At 42.7% G+C, this 21216-nt stretch overlaps 1 protein-coding gene across 2 annotated transcripts in view; it reads left to right on the forward strand.

Moving 5' to 3' along the window:
* Positions 1-2969: 2969 nt before the first annotated feature.
* The window catches only part of opn4xb (opsin 4xb), a 37235-nt gene continuing 18988 nt past the window's right edge, over positions 2970-21216 (forward strand). The window contains exon 1 of one of the 2 annotated variants that reach the window (XM_035787382.2): positions 2970-3080. Coding sequence is in view for 1 of the 2 variants with exons in the window: in XM_035787381.2 (XP_035643274.1) it covers positions 6153-6322 (170 nt within the window). In the remaining variant the exon portion in view is untranslated. Of the gene's footprint in view, positions 3081-6063; positions 6323-21216 lie in introns of those variants that run through there. The other variant, XM_035787381.2, reaches the window with a different exon arrangement.

Raw genomic sequence — 21216 nt, forward strand, 5'->3', positions numbered from 1 at the left:
CTGTCCTATTCGGTGTCCTGTGTGAATCTAAGTGTGCTTTCTCTAATTCTCTCCTTCTCTCTTTCTTTCTCTCTCTCGGAGGACCTGAGCCCTAGGACCATGCCCCAGGACTACCTGACATGATGACTCCTTGCTGTCCCCAGTCCACCTGGCCGTACTGCTGCTCCAGTTTCAACTGTTCTGCCTTATTATTATTCGACCATGCTGGTCATTTATGAACATTTGAACATCTTGGCCATGTTCTGTTATAATCTCCACCCGGCACAGCCAGAAGAGGACTGGCCACCCCACATATGCTCTCTCTAATTCTCTCTTTCTTTCTCTCTCTCGGAGGACCTGAGCCCTAGGACCATGCCCCAGGACTACCTGACATGATGACTCCTTGCCGTCCCCAGTCCACCTGACCGTGCTACTGCTCCAGTTTCAACTGTTCTGCCTTATTATTATTCGACCATGCTGGTCATTTATGAACATTTGAACATCTTGGCCATGTTCTGTTATGATCTCCACCTGGCACAGCCAGAAGAGGACTGGCCACCCCACATAGCCTGGTTCCTCTCTAGGTTTCTTCCTAGGTTTTGGCCTTTCTAGGGAGTTTTTCCTAGCCACCGTGCTTCTACACCTGCATTGCTTGCCGTTTGGGGTTTTAGGCTGGGTTTCTGTACAGCACTTTGAGATATCAGCTGATGTACGAAGGGCTATATAAATACATTTGATTGGATTTGATTTGATTTGAATGAACGACAGGACAAAATAAAACCCTCCAAAACCAAAAAGGCCTGTGGTGTTGATGGTATCCCCATGAAATTATAAAATATACAGACAACAAATTCCAATTGGCTATGCTTAAACTCTTTAACATCATCATCAGCTCTGACATCGTCCACAATATTTGGAACCAAGGACTGATCACCCTAATCCACAAAAGTGGAGACAAACTTTACCCCAATTTAACTACCATGGGATGTGTCAACAGAAACCTTGGGAAAATCCTCTGCATTATCATTAACAGCAGACACGTAGATTTTGTCAGTGAAAACAATGTACTGAGCAAATGTCAAATTGGCTTTTTACCAAATTATCGTACGTCAGACCACATATTCACCCTGCACACCCTAATTGACAAACAAGCCAAAACAAAGGCAAAGTCTTCTCATGCTTTGTTGATTTCAAAAAAGCCTTCGACACAATTTGGCATGAGGGTCTGCTATACAAATTGATGGAAAGTGGTGTTGGGCGAAAAACATTCAACATTATAAAATCCATGTACACAAACAACATGTGTGCAGTTAAAATTGGCAACAAACACACATATTTCTTCCCACAGGGCCATGGGATGAGACAGGGATGCAGATTAAGCCTCACCCTCTTCAATGTATATATCAACGAATTGGCGAGGGCACTAGAACAATCTGCGGCACCCGGCCTCACCCTACTAGAATCTGAAGTCAAATGTCTACTGTTTGTTGATGATCTGGTGCTTCTGTCCCCAACCAAGGAGGGCCTACAGCAGCATCTTCTTCTTCACAGATTCTGTCAGGCCTGGGCCCTGACAGTAAAGCTCAGGAAGACAAAAATAATTTTGTTCCAAAAAAGGTCCAATTGCCAGGACAACAAATACCTCGGCCTAAACATCAGTGCCACAGGTAACTTCCACAAAACTTTTAACTATCTGAGAGACAAGGCAAGGAGGGCCTTCTATGCCATCAAAAGGAACATAACATTTGACATACTAATTAGGATCTGGCTAAAAATACTTGAAAAGTTATAGAACCCATTTCCCTATATGGTTGTGAGGTCTGGGGTCCGCTCACCAACCAAGGCTTCACAAAATGGGACAAACACCAAATTGAGACAATGCATGCAGAATTCTGCAAAAATATCCTCAGTGTGCAACGTAAAGCACCAAATAATGCATGCAGAGCAGAATTAGGCCAATACCTGCCAATTATCAAAATCCAGTAAAGAGCGGTTAAATTTTACAACCACCTAAAAGGAAGCGATTCCCAAACCTTCCATAACAAATCCATCACCTACAGAGAGATGAACCTGGAGAAAAGTCCCCTAAGCAAGCTGGTCCTGGGGCTCTGTTCACAAACACAAACAGACCCCACAGAGTCCCAGGACAGCAACACAATTAGACTCAACCAAATCAGGAGAAAACAAAAAGATAATTTCTTGACACATTGGAAAGAATTAACAAAAAAACTGAGGAAACTAGAATGCTATTTGGCCCTTAACAGAGAGTACACAGTGGCAGAAAACCTGACCAGTGACTGACCCAAACTTAAGGAAAGCTTTGACTATGTACAGACTTAGTGAGCATAGTCTTGCTATTGAGAAAGGCCACCATAGGTAGACCTGACTCTCAAGAGAAGACAGGCTATGGGGACACTGCCCACAAAATGAGGTGGAATCTGAGCTGCACTTCCTAAACTCCTGCCACTTGTGTGACCATATTAGAGACACATATTTCCCTCAGATTACTCAGATCCTAATAGAATTCGAAAACAAACCCAATTTTGATAAACTCCCATATCTACTGGGTGAAATTCCACAGTGTGCCATCACAGCATCACTATTTGTCACCTGTTGCCACAAGAAAAGGGCAGCCAGTGAAGAACAAACACCATTGTAAATACAACCCATATTTATGCTTATTTATTTTCCCTTGTGTACTTTAACCATTTGCACATCGTTACAACACTGTATATATATATATAATATGACATTTGTAATGTCTTTATTCTTTTGGAACTTCTGTGAGTGTAATGTTCATTTTCATTTTTTATTTCACTTTTGCATATTATCTACTTCATTTGCTTTGGCAATGTTAACATATGTTTGCCATGTCAATAAAACGCCTTGTATTGTATTGATTTCAGAGTTCCCAGTTCCGAATTCCCAGTTGTTTTGAACGCGGCATTTAATGCAAAATTCCGCAGTGACCCGTGAATGCATTTGGTCAAATGACAGCTCGATCAGCTGTTCGATTCCACTTACCGGCATGTCAACTGAGACAGGATCACAGTCAAACGGATTGTGAAGTATGTCCCAAAGTGCTCTTCCAAGCGTTGGAGGTGAGCAGTCAACACCCGCGTGGGACACACAGTGATGCTGTTTTCTGCGTTTGAAAGACTCTCCAATTAGAATTCTTCCCTCTGAATACACTGATTCGGTCACTCATCTGTAGAATGTTTTTGTATTTTCTCTGCATGCATATCTCCACATAGTTTTGCGAAAAGGCGTGCGCGCAGCTGCAGTATATCTCCGAGTTCTGTGCTCAGCTCTTTTTCCGCCAATTGCTATCTATCATACAATGCGTCCATATAGCAGAGGGAGACTCATTCATAACTAGAGTGCAGAGGCTTGACCGCTGTCCCACCATAGATGGAGCCCCATCTGTGCAAAAACCCACCATTCGATCTCATGGACTCAGTTTATCGTCAATGTGGCCACACAGCACATTGAACATCCCCTGTGCCGTTTCATGCTCGGGAATCGTGAGACAGAAAAATAGGTCCTCGTGAATAGCATCCCCCGACATGTATCGCGAACAAAAGTCAATGCATGGGCATCTCGGCCCTCACAGCTAACGTCCGTTTGGAGAGCATAAACCGGGGAGTTTTTGAGTCGTTCAGTCAGTTTCATCTTGATTGCTAACAATAGCATACATTCTTTGTATAACAGTGTTATCTGACAATGGTATTTATAGGAGTTTCTGTGCCTCCACCTTCACATTGTTTTCACCATATCAATTGTGTCGGGTAATATCAAAGTCTCTGCAGTAGTGTGTGGTTTCATAACGTAGCAGGACTAGCCATTCACGGTGGGAATGATTCAAGTGCAATGGTCGGAGTAGGGCATTATCCCCATGATCTAAGGGCGCTCTCTGGTTGAATTAGATATTTTAGATTGGAATCATTTTCATTTAGATGTGTAAGGTATTATAATATGGGGCTGCGACCCCAGTTTGGGAACCAAATCTCTTTTAATATATTTCAAAACATGTTTTTTTAACCTTTAACTAGGCATGTCAGTTAACAACACATTCTTATTTACAATGATGCCTACACGGACCAAACGCGGACTATGCTGGGTCAATTGTGCCCTGCCCTATGGGACTCCCAATCACAGCTGGTTGTGATACAGACCTTCAGGGTCACTGTGACTATCGGTTTGAGTAATGACTACAAAATCACATTTTAAGTAACTATATTCAGATACACTATATTACCAAAAGTATGTGGACTCCTGCTCAGCAAACATCTCATTCCAAAATCATGGGCATTAATATGGAGTTGGTCCCTCCTTTGGTGCTATGAACAGCTGCCACTCTTCTGGGAAGGCTTTCCACTAGATGTTGGAACATTGCTGCGAGGACTTGCTTCTATTCAGCCACAAGAGCATTAGTGAGGTTGGGCACTGATGTTGGGTGATTAGGCCTGGTTCACAGTCGGATTCTTCCCAAAGGTGTTCGATGGGGTTAAGGTCATGGGTCTCTTTGGAAGTCGCTAGTGAGTGTTGCAACCAAGAACAGACGATTTTAACACGCTTCAGGACACATCGGTCCCAAACAGCAACTCATTTGAAGGGGTGTCCACATACTTGTGTATATATAGTGTATATTAAAAGGTGCACTATGCAGAAATTGCACCCACATTTCCTGATTGCTCAAATTCAAACGGTTTGCCTAATTTCAGTTAATGTGACAAAACAAATAAGAATATTTGAAATAAGAAATGTATGTACAATCGAAACTGCTGTGAAATACATTTTCCATAACCCAAAATATTGACTTTCAATGAGAATGCCAGATCTAGATAGGCTTAGGGTCTTTGGGCTAGGGTGGTTGGGCTAGGGTTAAGGTCATTGGGCTAGGGTGGTTGGGCTAGGGTTAGGGTCATTGGGCCAGGGTGGTTGGGCTAGGGTTAGGGTCATTGGGCTAGGGTTAGGGTCATTGGGCTAGGGTTAGGGTCATTGGGCTAGGGTTAGGGGCATTGGGCAAGCATTATGGGCATTGGGCTAGGGTTATTAGGCTACGGTTAGGGTTGTTGGGCTACGGTTAGGGTCATTGGGCTAGGGTTGTTAGACTAGGGTTAGGGTCATTGGGCTCGGGTTAGGGTTGTTGGGCTACGGTTAGGGTCATTGGGCTAGGGTCGTTGGGCTCGGGTTAGGGTTGTTGGGCTAGGGTCAGGGTTGTTGGGCTAGGGTCAGGGTCGTTGGGCTCGGGTTAGGGTTGTTGGGCTAGGGTCAGGGTTGTTGGGCTAGGGTCAGGGTTGTTGGGCTAGGGTCAGGGTTGTTGGGCTAGGGTCAGGGTTGTTGGGCTAGGGTCAGGGTTGTTGGGCTAGGGTCAGGGTTGTTGGGCTAGGGTCAGGGTTGTTGGGCTAGGGTCAGGGTTGTTGGGCTAGGGTCAGGGTTGTTGGGCTAGGGTCAGGGTTGTTGGGCTAGGGTCAGGGTTGTTGGGCTAGGGTCAGGGTTGTTGGGCTAGGGTCAGGGTTGTTGGGCTAGGGTCAGGGTTGTTGGGCTAGGGTCAGGGTTGTTGGGCTAGGGTCAGGGTTGTTGGGCTAGGGTCAGGGTTGTTGGGCTAGGGTCAGGGTTGTTGGGCTAGGGTCAGGGTTGTTGGGCTAGGGTCAGGGTTGTTGGGCTAGGGTTAGGGTTGTTGCCTGTCTGTGTCCGGGCAACTGCTGCCTGCCTGCTGCCTGTAGCTGGTGGATGACATTATGGGTCTGACATAATCGCACACAGTGATGGGACTGAATCTGCTTTGCGTGAGGTGGCTTGAGAGAGAGAGAGACAGAGAGAGAGAGAGAGAGAGAGAGAGAAAGACAGAGAGAGAGAGAGAGAGAGAGAGAGAGAGAGAGAGAGAGAGAGAGAGAGAGAGAGAGAGAGAGAGAGAGAGAGAGAGAGAGAGAGAGAGAGAGAGAGAGAGAGAGAGAGAGAGAGAGAGAGAGAGAGAGAGAGAGATGAGAAAGAGTGAAGGGACTGAGATAGAGAGACAGATGGAGACAAAGAGTGGTTGTGTGTGTGAGAGAGAGAGATACAGAAAAATAGAGGGGGGAGTTTGAGAGAGGGAGAGAGAGAGTGCGACTAGAGCCAGCGAGAGGGAGCTGGGGAACGTTGGAGCGGACTGGACAGATGCTGGTACCCCTATGGTCCAGGGCCAGGCGAGCAACATGGAGGAGCAGCATCAAGTCCAGCACAGCTTCTTCAAGAAGGTGGACGTCCCAGACCATGTCCACTACATCGTGGCCTTCTTCGTGTGTATCATTGGAACACTGGGGGTGACTGGGAACGCATTGGTCATGTTCGCTTTCTGGAGGTTAGTGACTGGCTGAGGGAAAGCATGATGGGGGATGATTTGTTACAGTTTTACAGTCGCTCAGAGAGTCTATCGTGAATGAGGAGAATACAATGCTGTGGTCTTTTTTTTTTTTTGTTGGTCTATCAAATTCAATGAAATATTATTTGGAGCTCTTTCAAAAGTTAATTTACATTTCCAGGTGGTATTGTTTGTCAACATTGTGTGATATTTACTTCCTTCTCTGTTAGTTAGAATTGATTTGGCCTCAGTGGTCTTGGTCATTTCTATTGATGTTACCAAAGTGAGAGGATGGGAGCCAAATGTGGTCATTTTCAAGGAATGGAAGGGACTGAATGAACATTGCAATATGGGGTATGCAACAGGTAGTGCAAGATAATGGTGCGTGCAGTGTGATGTGCTGTCTAATGATTTTCCATATGATGCCGAATTTAGAAAATCTATTTGAATTCTACTCCTGGGGACAGGACCTAAATAAAGAAAATTCAGCACGATAAGCTCTGGCTGCTGACTGAAATGCAGTTGTTTGTGCACTCCATTAGCCTGTAGCCACAGCTGCTCTCTGTGCTCCATTTATGGAAGCTTAAAGAGGCAATCTGCAGTTCAAACAAGAACGATGCGGCACCACGCCTCTGTTTTGGTAAAAACCTGAGGGATAGGGCTGGAGAAATGTAACCACTCTCAGATTCATAGACAGAACTATGGATGCAAGGACTGACCATCCATGATATCAAAACTATAGTTCTTTTTACCATGTTTGGAGAGGAGGTATGACAGTTGAACTAAGCAGATGAGGCATTTATAAGTTACATTCTTCAAGAACCAATGGGTATACTGTATATCATGAATTTAAAGTCCAAAAATGCACAACGCAACATTAACTCACTGAGGAGAGATGAGGTCCAGTTAACAGTTAACAGTTCCTGAAAAAGGAGGAAAAAAGCATCCCGGGGCATAAACATGACTATTGCATTTGATTTTGTCGTAAGTTACTTGGATATTTTTAAAATTGCATTGCTGGACTTTAGAGGGAATAGGCTTACATTTTGTTCCCTGCCCAACACATATTTTAAGGGTAAAAAAACAGCATGCCTAACCATATTTATGGTTTACACTTTGTCCAAGTTTATGTTTTCTTTATAGAGCAAAGTCATATTCTGCATTGCATAGCACAGGACTGGTTTTCTTGCTGTAAAACACAGTAAAGTACCCCTGCTGTATAACATAGTAAAGTACCCCTGCTATAAAACATAGTAAAGTACCCCTGCTGTATAACATAGTAAAGTACCCCTGCTGTATAACATAGTAAAGTACCCCTGCTATAAAACATAGTAAAGTACCCCTGCTGTAAAATATAGTAAAGTACCCCTGCTGTAAAATATAGTAAAGTACCCCTGCTATAAAACACAGTAAAGTACCCCTGCTGTATAACATAGTAAAGTACCCCTGCTATAAAACATAGTAAAGTACCCCTGCTGTAAAACATAGTAAAGTACCCCTGCTATAAAACATAGTAAAGTACCCCTGCTGTATAACATAGTAAAGTACCCTGCTATAAAACATAGTAAAACCCCTGCTGTAAAACATAGTAAAGTACCCCTGCTGTATAACATAGTAAAGTACCCCTGCTGTATAACATAGTAAAGTACCCCTGCTATAAAACATAGTAAAACCCCTGCTGTAAAACATAGTAAAGTACCCCTGCTGTAAAACAGTAAAGTACCCCTGCTATAAAACACAGTAAAGTACCCTGCTATAAAACACAGTAAAGTACCCCTGCTATAAAACATAGTAAAGTACCCCTGCTGTATAACATAGTAAAGTACCCTGCTGTAAAACATAGTAAAGTACCCCTGCTGTAAAACAGTAAAGTACCCTGCTATGAAACACAGTAAAGTACCCCTGCTATAAAACATAGCAAAGTACCCCTGCTGTAAAACATAGTAAAGTACCCCTGCTGTATAACATAGCAACTTACCCCTGCTGTAAAACATAGTAAAGTACCCCTGCTGTAAAACATAGTAAAGTACCCCTGCTGTATAACATAGTAAAGTACCCCTGCTATAAAACATAGTAAAGTACCCCTGCTGTAAAACATAGTAAAGTACCCCTGCTGTATAACATAGTAAAGTACCCCTGCTATAAAACATAGTAAAGTACCCCTGCTGTAAAACATAGTAAAGTACCCCTGCTGTAAAACATAGTAAAGTACCCCTGCTGTATAACATAGTAAAGTACCCCTGCTATAAAACACAGTAAAGTACCCCTGCTATAAAACATAGTAAAGTACCCCTGCTGTATAACATAGTAAAGTACCCCTGCTGTATAACATAGTAAAGTACCCCTGCTATAAAACATAGTAAAGTACCCCTGCTGTAAAACATAGTAAAGTACCCCTGCTGTAAAACAGTAAAGTACCCTGCTATAAAACACAGTAAAGTACCCCTGCTATAAAACACAGTAAAGTACCCCTGCTATAAAACATAGTAAAGTACCCCTGCTGTATAACATAGTAAAGTACCCCTGCTGTAAAACATAGTAAAGTACCCCTGCTGTAAAACAGTAAAGTACCCCTGCTATGAAACACAGTAAAGTACCCCTGCTATAAAACATAGTTAAGTACCCTGCTGTAAAACATAGTAAAGTACCCCTGCTGTAAAATATAGTAAAGTACCCCTGCTATAAAACACAGTAAAGTACCCCTGCTATAAAACACAGTAAAGTACCCCTGCTGTAAAACATAGTAAAGTACCCCTGCTGTATAACATAGTAAAGTACCCCTGCTATAAAACACAGTAAAGTACCCCTGCTATAAAACACAGTAAAGTACCCCTGCTGTAAAACATAGTAAAGTACCCCTGCTGTAAAACATAGTAAAGTACCCCTGCTATAAAACACAGTAAAATACCCCTGCTGTATAACATAGTAAAGTACCCCTGCTATAAAACAAAATTACACTGTAGCTGGCAACTCTGTTTACCAGTATGTTACTGTACATGTACAGGGACATTTTGTAATGTGTAGTCAACTTGTCATTGTCTTGTATTGCCAGAATTATAAGTCTTTGGCATGTTCTTATAACTAGTCTCATCAATCATGTTCAGACTTGATCAATTATTCAAGTTGTCATTAAACACCTTATTAGTGTAATTTATTAATTCATTACACTCAGGTGTCAATCGAACCAATTGTTTTGGGACAACAACAAAAAAGAGGTTGTCTAGACTCATTTTAGATTTATAGCATCATTAGATATACTGTGTGTACATATAACTAGGTATAAAGTCACAGATAGTAAACAGTAGCAGCAGCATATGTGATGAGTCAAAAAAGGCCTTTCTCTGACACCGCCTGGTGTAAAGGTCCTGGATGGCAGATAGATTGGCCCCAGTGATAATAATAATAATAATATATGCCATTTAGCAGACGCTTTTATCCAAAGCGACTTACAGTCATGTGTGCATACATTCTACGTATGGGTGGTCCCGGGGATCAAACCCACTACCCTGGCGTTACAAGCGCCATGCTCTACCAACTGAGCTACAGAAGGACCATACTGATGTACTGGGCCGTAGGCACAACCCTCTGTAGCGCCTTGCGGCCGGAAGCCAAGCAGTTGCCATATCAAGCGGTGATGCAGCCAGTCAAGATGCTCTCAATGATGCAGCTGTAGAACTTTTAGAGGATCTGAAGGCCTTTGCCACATCTTTTCAGCCTCCCGGAAGAGGAGCCCTCTTCATGACTGTGTTGGTGTGTTTGGACCATAGGTCCTTAAGGATGTGGCCACCAAGAAACTTAAAGCTCTCCCCTACGGTCTCATTGATGTGAATGGGGGCGTGCTCGGCCCTCTGTTTCCTGTAGTCCACGATCCAACTCCTTTGTCTTGCTGACATTGAGACATAGGTTGTTGTCCTGGCACCACACTGCCAGGTCTCAGACTTCCACCATATAGGCTGTTTCATCGTCGTCTGTGATCAGACTACCACTGTCGTGCAGAGTGGAGTGCAATAGAGATAGTGTCTGTTGGGGCAGTATGTGAATTGACGTGGGTCTAGGGCGTCTGGGATGATGGTCTTGATGTGAGCCATGACCAGCCTTTCAAAGTATAATAATAATATAATCATTTAGACAGGTTACCATGGTGTTCTCGGGCACGGGGACTATGGTTGTCTGCTGAAACATGTAGGTATTACAGACTGGGTCAGGGAGAGGTTGAACATATCAGTGAAGACACTTGCTCGCTGGTCAACGCATGCTCTGAGTATGCGTCCTGGTAATTAGTCTGGCCCTGTGGCCTTGTGAATGTCAACCTGTTTAAAGGACTTACATCGGCTACGGAGAGCATGATCACATAGTCGTCCGGAGCAGCTGGTGCTCTCACCCATGGTTCAGTTTTGTTTTCTCGAATCGAGCATGGAATACATTTAGTATATCTGGTACAGTAGGCTTGCGTCCCTAGGCAGCTGGTGGCTGGGTTTCCCATTGTAATCCGTGCATCAGAGCTTGTGTAGTAAGATTTGATCTTAGTCCTGTATTGACGCTTTGCCTGTTTGATGGTTTGTCAGGAAGGCGTAGCAGGATTCTTTTATAAGCGTCTGGATTTGTGTCCCCCTCCTTGGAAGCGGGCAGCTCTAACCTTTAGCTCAATGCGGATGTTGACTGTAATCCATGGCTTCTGTTTGGGGTATGTATGTACGGTCACTGTCAAGGATTACATTGTTGATGCGCTTATTGATGAAGCTAGTGACTGACGTGGTAAACTCCTAAATACCATGGGATGAGTCCTGGAACATATTGCAGACTAGCGAAAGTCCTGTTGCTTAGCATCCACTTCACTGGACCACTTCCCTATTGAGTGCGTCACTGGTACTTCCTGTCTGAGTTTTTGCTTGTAAGCAGGAATCAGGAGGATAGAGTTTTGGTCAGATTTGCCAAATGGAGGGTGAGGGAGAGCTTTGTATGCCTCTCTGTGTGTGGAGTAAATGTGATCTAGAGTTGTTTCACCGCTAGTTGCACAGGTGACATGCTGGTAGAAATAAGGTAAAACGGATTTCAGTTTCAGTAAAGCATTTTCTTGTTTGCTTATGGCCCTATACAGCTCATTGAGTGCCATCATCGGTTTGTGATGACAGTTACGAAAAATATACTATAGATTAAAATTCTCTTGGTAAATAGTATAGTCTACTGCTTATCACGAGGCATTCTAACTCAGGCGAGCAGACCTCAAGATTTAATATTAGAGATTGTGCACTAGCTGTTGTTAACAGAGAGACATGTACCACCCCCATTGACCCGACACTGCCGTTCTGTCCTGCTAATGCATAGAAAAAAACAGCTTCAGTCCCTGCTCAGCCAAGTTTCAGAGAAACATAGGATATTGCAGTTCTTCAGGTCCTGTTGATAGGATTGTCTCAAACGGAGCTCGTCCATTTTGTTCTCCAGAGATTGTACGTTCGCCAATAGAACAGACGGTAGAGGTGGATTATTTACTCGTCGCTGTAGTTTAATCAACCCGCATGTCAGCCTTTATGTCACAGTCTCTTTCTCTTCCGAGTGTCGGGGATCAGGGCCTGGTCCGGAGTGAGCAGTGTGTCCTGTGCTGCCGCCTCATTGAAGTAGAAAACTTTGTCCAAATTGACGTTAGTGATCGCTTTTTGGTCAAAGGAAACGATGGCGGAAACATTATGTACAAAACAAGTTACAGTCAGTACAAAAAAACACACAAAAAAAACATCCCCTATACATTTCAGACCTGGGTTCAAATACATGTGTAGGTTTATGTCTAACATGATGTACAGTATGTATTTATGTTTATGTCTAACAGTATGTATTTACGTTCATGTATAATAGTATGTATTAGTACTTGAAGTAGTTGTAAATACATTCCAACATTTAACTACTAGTATTTTCAAACAAACGTTGTCTAAATACTTACTTAAATACAGTAAATAGTAGTTGAACCCAGGTCTGGTAGCCATTGCTACTATTGCCTGTTAGAAGCAGTGGGGTACAGCACTTAAGTAAAAATGCTTTAAAGTACTGTTTAAGTAGTTTAAGGGAGTAGCTGTACTTTAAGTAACTAAAGCCCCATATACTACCCACCACTGTGACCTGTATGCTCTCGTTGGCTGGCCCTCGCTTCATATTCGTCGCCAAACCAGATCACTGAAGCTGGAGACTCATATCTCCCTCACTAACTTTAAGCATCAGCTGTCAGAGCAGCTCTCAGATCACTGCATCTGTACATAGCCCATCTGTAAATAGCCCATCCAACTACCTCATCCCCATATTGTTATTTATTTATTCATTTTTTGCTCCTTTGCAGCCCAGTATCTCTACTTGCACATTCATCTTCTGCACATCTATCACTCCAGCGTTTAATTGCTAAATTGTAATTACTTCGTCCACCATGGCCTATTTATTGCCTTACCTCCCTAATCTCATCTCATTTGCACACACTGTATATAGATTTTTTCCCCTATTATGTTATTGACTGTACGTTTGTTTATTCCATGTGTAACTCCATGTGTTGTTGTTTGTGTCACACTGCTTTGCTTTATCTTGGCCAGGTCGCAGTTGTAAATGAGAACTTGTTCTCAACTGGCCTATCTGGTTAAATAAAGGTGAAATATATATTTTTTTAAATACTCAACTACATTCAAACTGACTAAACAGAGAACATCCCTGGTCATCCCTACTGTTTCTGATCTGGCAGACTGACTAAACAGAGAACATCCCTGGTCATCCCTACTGCTTCTGATCTGGCAGACTGACTAAACAGAGAACATCCCTGGTCATCCCTACTGCTTCTGATCTGGCAGACTGACTAAACAGAGAACATCCCTGGTCATCCCTACTGTTTCTGATCTGGCAGACTGACTAAACAGAGAACATCCCTGGTCATCCCTACTGCTTCTGATCTGGCAGACTGACTAAACAGAGAACATCCCTGGTCACCCCTCCTGCTTCTGATCTGGCAGACTGACTAAACAGAGAACATCCCTGGTCATCCCTACTGCTTCTGATCTGGCAGACTGACTAAACAGAGAACATCCCTGGTCATCCCTACTGTTTCTGATCTGGCAGACTGACTAAACAGAGAACATCCCTGGTCATCCCTACTGTTTCTGATCTGGCAGACTGACTAAACAGAGAACATCCCTGGTCATCCCTACTGCTTCTGATCTGGCAGACTGACTAAACAGAGAACATCCCTGGTCATCCCTACTGCTTCTGATCTGGCAGACTGACTAAACAGAGAACATCCCTGGTCATCCCTACTGCTTCTGATCTGGCAGACTGACTAAACAGAGAACATCCCTGGTCATCCCTACTGTGTCTGATCTGGCAGACTGACTAAACAGAGAACATCCCTGGTCATCCCTACTGTTTCTGATCTGGCAGACTGACTAAACAGAGAACATCCCTGGTCATCCCTACTGCTTCTGATCTGGCAGACTGACTAAACAGAGAACATCCCTGGTCATCCCTACTGTTTCTGATCTGGCAGACTGACTAAACAGAGAACATCCCTGGTCATCCCTACTGTCTCTGATCTGGCAGACTGTCTAAACAGAGAACATCCCTGGTCATCCCTACTGCTTCTGATCTGGCAGACTGACTAAACAGAGAACATCCCTGGTCATCCCTACTGCTTCTGATCTGGCAGACTGACTAAACAGAGAACATCCCTGGTCATCCCTACTGCTTCTGATCTGGCAGACTGACTAAACAGAGAACATCCCTGGTCATCCCTACTGCTTCTGATCTGGCAGACTGACTAAACAGAGAACATCCCTGGTCATCCCTACTGCTTCTGATCTGGCAGACTGACTAAACAGAGAACATCCCTGGTCATCCCTACTACTTCTGATCTTGGCGGACTGACTAAACAGAGAACATCCCTGGTCATCCCTACTACTTCTGATCTTGGCGGACTCACTAAACACAAATGCTTCGTTTGTAAAATATTTCTGAGTGTTGGAGTGTGTCCCTGGCTATTCGTAAAATGTTCAAATCATGAAAATCGTGCTGTTTGGTTTGCTTAATATAAGGAATGTGAAACGATTTATACTTTTACTTTTGATACTTAAATATATTTTAGCACTAACATTTCCTTTTCAAACTTAAGTATATTTAAAACTAAATACTTTTAGACTTACTCAAGTACTATTTTACTGGGTGACTTTCACTTTAGTGATTAGCTATTAAAGTATATTTACTTTTACTCAGGTGTGACAATTGGGTACTTTTTCCACCACTGGATATATGCATGTTAGTGCATTTGGTCAAGAAAAGTTGGTCATGCATGATAAGATTATGCCCTGATCCAGAAAGAGTATTGCCGACCTACCTCTTCCACCTGGTCTTGTCTATTATTTTATTGATGTTAATTGATTTCTGAAATTAGGTCAGGTCCCAAGGTAGAAGGTAATACCCGAAAGCTTTTATATTTCAGCTCTCCTCCAGATTAAATGGCCTCTTCGAACAATTGTTCCATACATGGTTCTGCATGCATTCATTAAGTCAGAACACAGTCACGTATGTATACACTGCTGCTAATCTGTTCATTATCCATGCATAGTCACTTCACCCTTACCTACATGTATATATTACCTCGACTAACCTGTACCCCGCACACTGACTCGGTACCGGTACCCCCTGTATATAGCCTCCACACTGACTCGGTACCGGTACCCCCTGTATATAGCCTCCACACTGACTCGGTACCGGTACCCCCTGTATATAGCCTCCACACTGACTCGGTACTGGTAGCCCCTGTATATAGCCTCCACACTGACTCGGTACCGGTACCCCCTGTATATAGCCTCCACACTGACTCGGTACCGGTACCCCCTGTATATAGCCTCCACACTGACTCGGTACCGGTACCCCCTGTATATAGCCTCCACCTCACCGGTAGCCCCTGTATATAGCCTCCACACTGACTCGGTACCGGTACCCCCTGTATATAGCCTCCACACTGACTCGGTACCGGTACCCCCTGTATATAGCCTCCACACTGACTCGGTACCGGTACCCCCTGTATATAGCCTCCACACTGACTCGGTACCGGTACCCCCTGTATATAGCCTCCACACTGACTCGGTACCGGTACCCCCTGTATATAGCCTCCACACTGACTCGGTACTGGTAGCCCCTGTATATAGCCTCCACACTGACTCGGTACCGGTACCCCCTGTATATAGCCTCCACACTGACTCGGTACTGGTACCCCCTGTATAATAGCCTCGTTATTGTTATTTTATTGTGTTACTTTTTAATCTTTTTTTAAAAACTTTACTTTATTTGGTAAATATTTTTTCATAACTCTTCTTGGACTGCACTGTTGGTTAAAAGGGCTTGTAAGTAAGCATTTCACGGTAAGGTTTACACATTGTATTCGGAGCATGTGACAAATAAAGTTTGATTTGATGCACTCTATAAAAGAAAGGGGGCAGTCTGCGGGTAGGAGTGGTGACATTTTACTGTGGATGAGGATCGTTGACAGACTGTTTTCATGTGTTGTGTACCTCCATTCAAGTTGATCTGCCAAATTTTCATAGAGTTTGGTGTCATTTTGGCTTAGATATCATGGTAGGGCGATTTCAATTTAACAGTTAGCTTCAACCAACAGCTATTGTCGCACCTATAATACACATTTTATAAATTTATACATTTTTTAAATATATATATATATATATAATAAAAATGTCCCTGGAGATTTAAGACTTATAGTGACCCATTAATCAGAGAGTAGGGGATGTATTAAGGGATGGGGTGATCATGTGAAAAGATTTTAGCCACCTCAAGCTCAACAAGTGCTTGTTGAGTGGATGTCCAAATGTAGGCCCTCACATTGTATTACATCCTTACACAACAACAATAACAACAAAGTTTTTGAATCATCCCAGCCACACATGATGAGCAATTGTATTGAATAAGGGCCCATCTTTATATGGATTTCTGATTTAATGCACTCCCAGCTTCTCGTCGTGCGCTATCCGTCTTTTACCGAAAACAACATACCAGGTTTTTTAACAGGGTGGTTAGCAGTTGAGTTTTAAGAGTATTACTTGCGGCTAGCTAGCTCTGTCTTAGGCATCTCACAGTAAGGACATTTGAAATGTATTGCCCTGGCCATATCTGCAGTCCTCATGCCTCCTTGCAGAATGCCTAAGGCAACGTTCACGCAGATGAGCAGGGACCCTTGGCATGTTTCTTTTGGTGTTTTTCAGAGTCAGTAGAAAGGCCTCTTTAGTGTCCTACGTTTTCATAACTGTGACCTTAATTGCCTACCATCTGTAAGCTTCTGCGCCGCAAGAATACGACCAAGGGAGGGTCCGAAAATGCATTGCCGACACTGTCATCGGATCTTAGAATGTGCCAATGTTTGTGAACGATTCCCTTAATTTGTTCAGAGCACTTTTAATTGGGGGAAGTAAGAACACAATATGCTTCTTTTTGCGCGACTGTCCTTGAAAAGACATCATGTCTCAATTTGTTTTGGATTTGATCAATGGCAGTATTAATATGACCATCTGTGTACCCCCTCTACTTGAATGCAAATTCCTTCGATTCGACAGAATTGGCTGTAGGGCAAACTGTTCTTCAAAGGAATGTGGGCGACAGCTATCAGCCCTCAACAAACTGTTACAATCAGTAGATTTCCTGTAAAGATCAGTGCATAGAACATTATCCTAACACAAGATCAGAAGATCAAGGAAACTGATTTGACGTGTGTCAGATTGCATAGTAAATCTCAGGTGCTCAGAACAAGAGTTAGTAAAAGCATGGAACGCCTGGAGCTGTTTTGCATCACCCCTCCACAGAACAAAAATATCATTCATGTACCAACTCCAAATAATAACATTAGGCAGGAAAATATTTTTGAGACGATTGAGAATGGACTGTTTCTCCATGTAACCCACATACAAATTAGCATAGTTAGGATCCATAGGGGATCCCATAGCAGTACCCTTTGTCTAAATAAAGAAATAATTTAGAAACATTAAGTAGTTGTGTGTGAGTACTAATGTTATAATGCATGCATGGACGGTAGTTCATTAGGGTCACGTTGCAGTAGAAAATGTTCCATGATTTAAATACCGCCTTCATGTGGAATATTTGTGTATAGCGACTCAACAATAACTTACGGCCTACCTTCTTCCACAAAGCATAGCTAGCTAGCTACCTAGCTAAGTAAAGTTCATAGTCAACACCAAACTTTGGGAATCTGCCACGCTGCTAATTTATAATACATCATGCAATGGGCATTGTTTCAGTTGGCCTTTGATGTTATTCAAAGGCAGCATTTTCCAATTGAAACGTGTGCTTTAATGAAAGGAAAACAAAGATTATGGTTTTCTCTTCCCTGAAAGTAAACAGACGGAGTCACGTGCAGATTTGAACTATAAAAGGCCAGCAAATTGATAGGATGACGTCCTATAAGTATCTTGGGATTTGGTTAGATGAAAAGATTAATTTTAAACAGCATATTGATAACTTGACCAAGAAACTGAAGTTGAATTGGATTTCTATTGGGTTTGGGTTTCAGGAACAAATCTTACTTTTCAATGTTAGTCAGAAAATATCTTGTTCAAAGCACTTTAAAAAATAAATCAGTGCTGGATTATGGTGATATTGTCTATATGCAGGCCTCAAGTACCTCAAACTCTGGACACAGTTAATAATGGTGCTTTAAGATCTATTACTAATGCTAGATCACTGACCCATCACTGTGATCTGGATGCTATGTTGCAATAGACCCTCTCTCTCCACCAGGAGACTAAAGCACTGGTACACATTAATGTGTACAAAACATTGATGGGACAACTCCCTTTGTATCTCTGTTCTTTGCTGATCAGATTAGTCACTCAATACAGTTGTCTTTCAGTCGCTGCTGTCCTTGTCTGTTCCTAAGGCTAGAACTGAGATGGGGAAACAATCCTTCTCCCATCCTGGAATTTCAGAATATTTTAAAGTTAGGGGAGTTAGTGTCCTTGTCTGTTTTTAAGACTCTGATTGACAACAATGTTCGTGACAACTGCAGTTGTTTCTTATCTTCAATTGTATCTTTAACTTGTGACACTTTGTCTTTTGTGTGTCTGTATTTTTCTGAAATGTTTTATGGACACGCTGCTATTTCCCTGTTTTGCCTTCTTGCCAGGTCGCCCTCGCAAAAGAGATTTTTAACCTCAATGGGTTTTACCTGGTTAAATAAAGGTTAAATAATTAAAAATAACTAAACAATTGCTAATCTAATGTTAGCTACTCCGTCATTATAATCCAAATTTGCGCTGACTGATCAAAAGTGTCAAGTTACTTTTCAGTGTCTTCAAAAAAAAATTGAATTTGCCATCCACATTAGTAGCATCATTGCTTGCTTGTGCAACTGAACCTGTGTGCAGTCCAAATACAATGCCATGCTTGCTAACTTGGTTAGAACTAACTCTATAAATGGCCTAACTGTATTCAGTGCATTCGGAAAGTATTCAGACCCCTCGACTTTTTCCACATTTTGTTACTCTACAGTCTTATTCTTAAATTGATTATATAGTTTTTTTCCTTCATCAATTTACATACAATACCCCATAATGACAATGCAGAAACAGACATTCTTTTGCCGTTTTTCCTAATGTAATAAAAATAAAGAACTGAAATATCCCATTTACATAAGTATTCAGTCCCATTACTCAGTACTTTGTTGAAGCACCTTTGGCAGTGATTATAGACTTGAGTCTTCTTGGGTATGACGCTACAAGCTTGACAGACCTGTATTTGGGGAGATTCTCTCATTTTTCTCTGCAGAGCCTCTCAAAACCTGTCAGGTTGGATGGGGAGAGTCACTGCACAGCTATTTTCAGGTATCTCCAGAGACGTTCAATCAGGTTCAAGTCCGGGCTCTTGCTGGGCCACTCAAGGACATTCAGAGACTTGTCTCAAAGCCACTCCTGCATTGTCCTGGCTGTGTGCTTACGGTTGTTGTCCTGTTGGAATGTGAATCTTCGCCCCAGTCTGAGGTCCTGAGCGCTCTGGAGCAGGTTTTCCTCTTGCTCCACTCATCTTTCCTTTGATCCTGACTAGTCTCCCAGTCCCTGACGCTGAAAAACATCCCCACAGCATGATGCTGCCACCACCACCACGCTTCACCATAGGGATGGTGCCAGGTTTCCTCCAGATGTGACGCTTGGCATTCAGACCAATAAGTTCAATCTTGGTTTCATCAGACCAGAGAATCTTGTTTCTCATGGTGTGGTCTGAGAGTCTTTAGGTGTCTTTTGGCAAACTCCAAGCAGCTGTCATGTGCCTTTTCATGAGGAGTGGCTTTCATCTGGCCACTCTACCATAAAGGCCTGATTTGGAGGAGTGCTGCAGAGATGACTGTCCTCTGGAAGGTTCTCCCATCTCCACAGAGGAACTCTGGAGCTCTGTCAGAGTGACAATTGGGTTGTTGGTCACCTCACTGACCAAGTACGTTCTCCCCTGATTGCTCAGTTTGGCCGGGCGGCCAGCTCTAGGATGAGTCTTGGTGGTTCCAAACTTCATCCATTTAAGGATGACAGAGGCCACTGTGTTCTTGGGGATCTTCAATGTTGAATACATGTTTTTGTACCCTTCTCAAGATCTGTGCCTCGACACAATCCCGTCTTGGAGCTCCACGGACAATGCCTTCGACCTCATGGCTTGGTTTTTGCTCTGACATACACTGTCAACTGTGGGACCTTATATAGACAGGTGTGTGCCTTTCCAAATCATGTCCAATCAATTGAATTTACCACAGGTAGACTCCAATCAAGTTATAGAAACATCTCAAGGATGCTCAATGGAAACAGGATGCACCTGAGCTCAATTTCGAGTCTCATAGCAAAGGGTTTGAATACTTATGTGAATAAGTTATTTCTGTATTCTGTATGTTTTATATACATTTGCTAAAACTTCTAAAACCTTGTTGTCACTTTGTCATTATGGGGTATTGTGTGTAGATTGATGAGGAAAAGGTTTCATTTAATCCATTTTAGAATAAGACTGTAACGTAACAAAATGTGGAAAAAGTCAAGCGGTCTGGATACTTTCCGAATGCACCGTAAAGGAGATTGTTGTCAACACATCAACTGTTTCAGACCATTTATTTTTAACCAAACAAGATAAATAAACATTCAATCAGTACTGAGTGAATTAACAACAAAAACTGTGCAACTGAAGATTTCTGTCATCACCAGATTGTCCAGTTAAATAGTGTGTTGACAAGTTGACATGTTTATAACAAGTGTCGTAGTTTAATGGTCAGTGTCACTGCCTTCGGAACTGAAGGAGGGTACATTTTGACCATTCTCTTTAGTTTGTAGTTTTGACACACAGTGCTTATTTTGTATTTATGAAAATAACCTTTGGGTTCATGGAGTGGCATCCAAGTGTCAGTGAGTGTGGTGGTGTGTTTTACTGTGGGCATCTTCCTAGAACGAAGGAGAGACCAGCTCTCAGACCCTCAAGGAAGAAAGAGGTCGTTGCTCTCATCCGTGAGATGCAGTACTGCCCAGGGACACTGTGCTATATGTCAGAGTGACGGATTGAGGGCGTGCGCCTGTCACAGAGAAATGCAAGCTGGCCCATGTGGAACTGACAAACAACTTATGCCAATTCAAATGCACGCTCATGGTACTTCGCACACTATCAATAGTTAAAATAAATGTTCTGTTCCAAATCTGCGAGTACTCCCACCTGTTTTCATATTTACTGTTTACTGCCATTTATTAATGAAGACAATTCTTTTACTGGAATTGGACAGCTGTGTACAGCATTACTTAGGACATTTGTAGCTGAAGTTTTGTATTCAAGAATTTAGAACACCTATCCAGTTTCAGATTTGTAAAAATGTCTATAATTATTTAGCG

Source organism: Oncorhynchus keta, chromosome 14 (assembly GCF_023373465.1).
Source record: "Oncorhynchus keta strain PuntledgeMale-10-30-2019 chromosome 14, Oket_V2, whole genome shotgun sequence".
Lineage (NCBI taxonomy): Eukaryota > Metazoa > Chordata > Actinopteri > Salmoniformes > Salmonidae > Oncorhynchus > Oncorhynchus keta.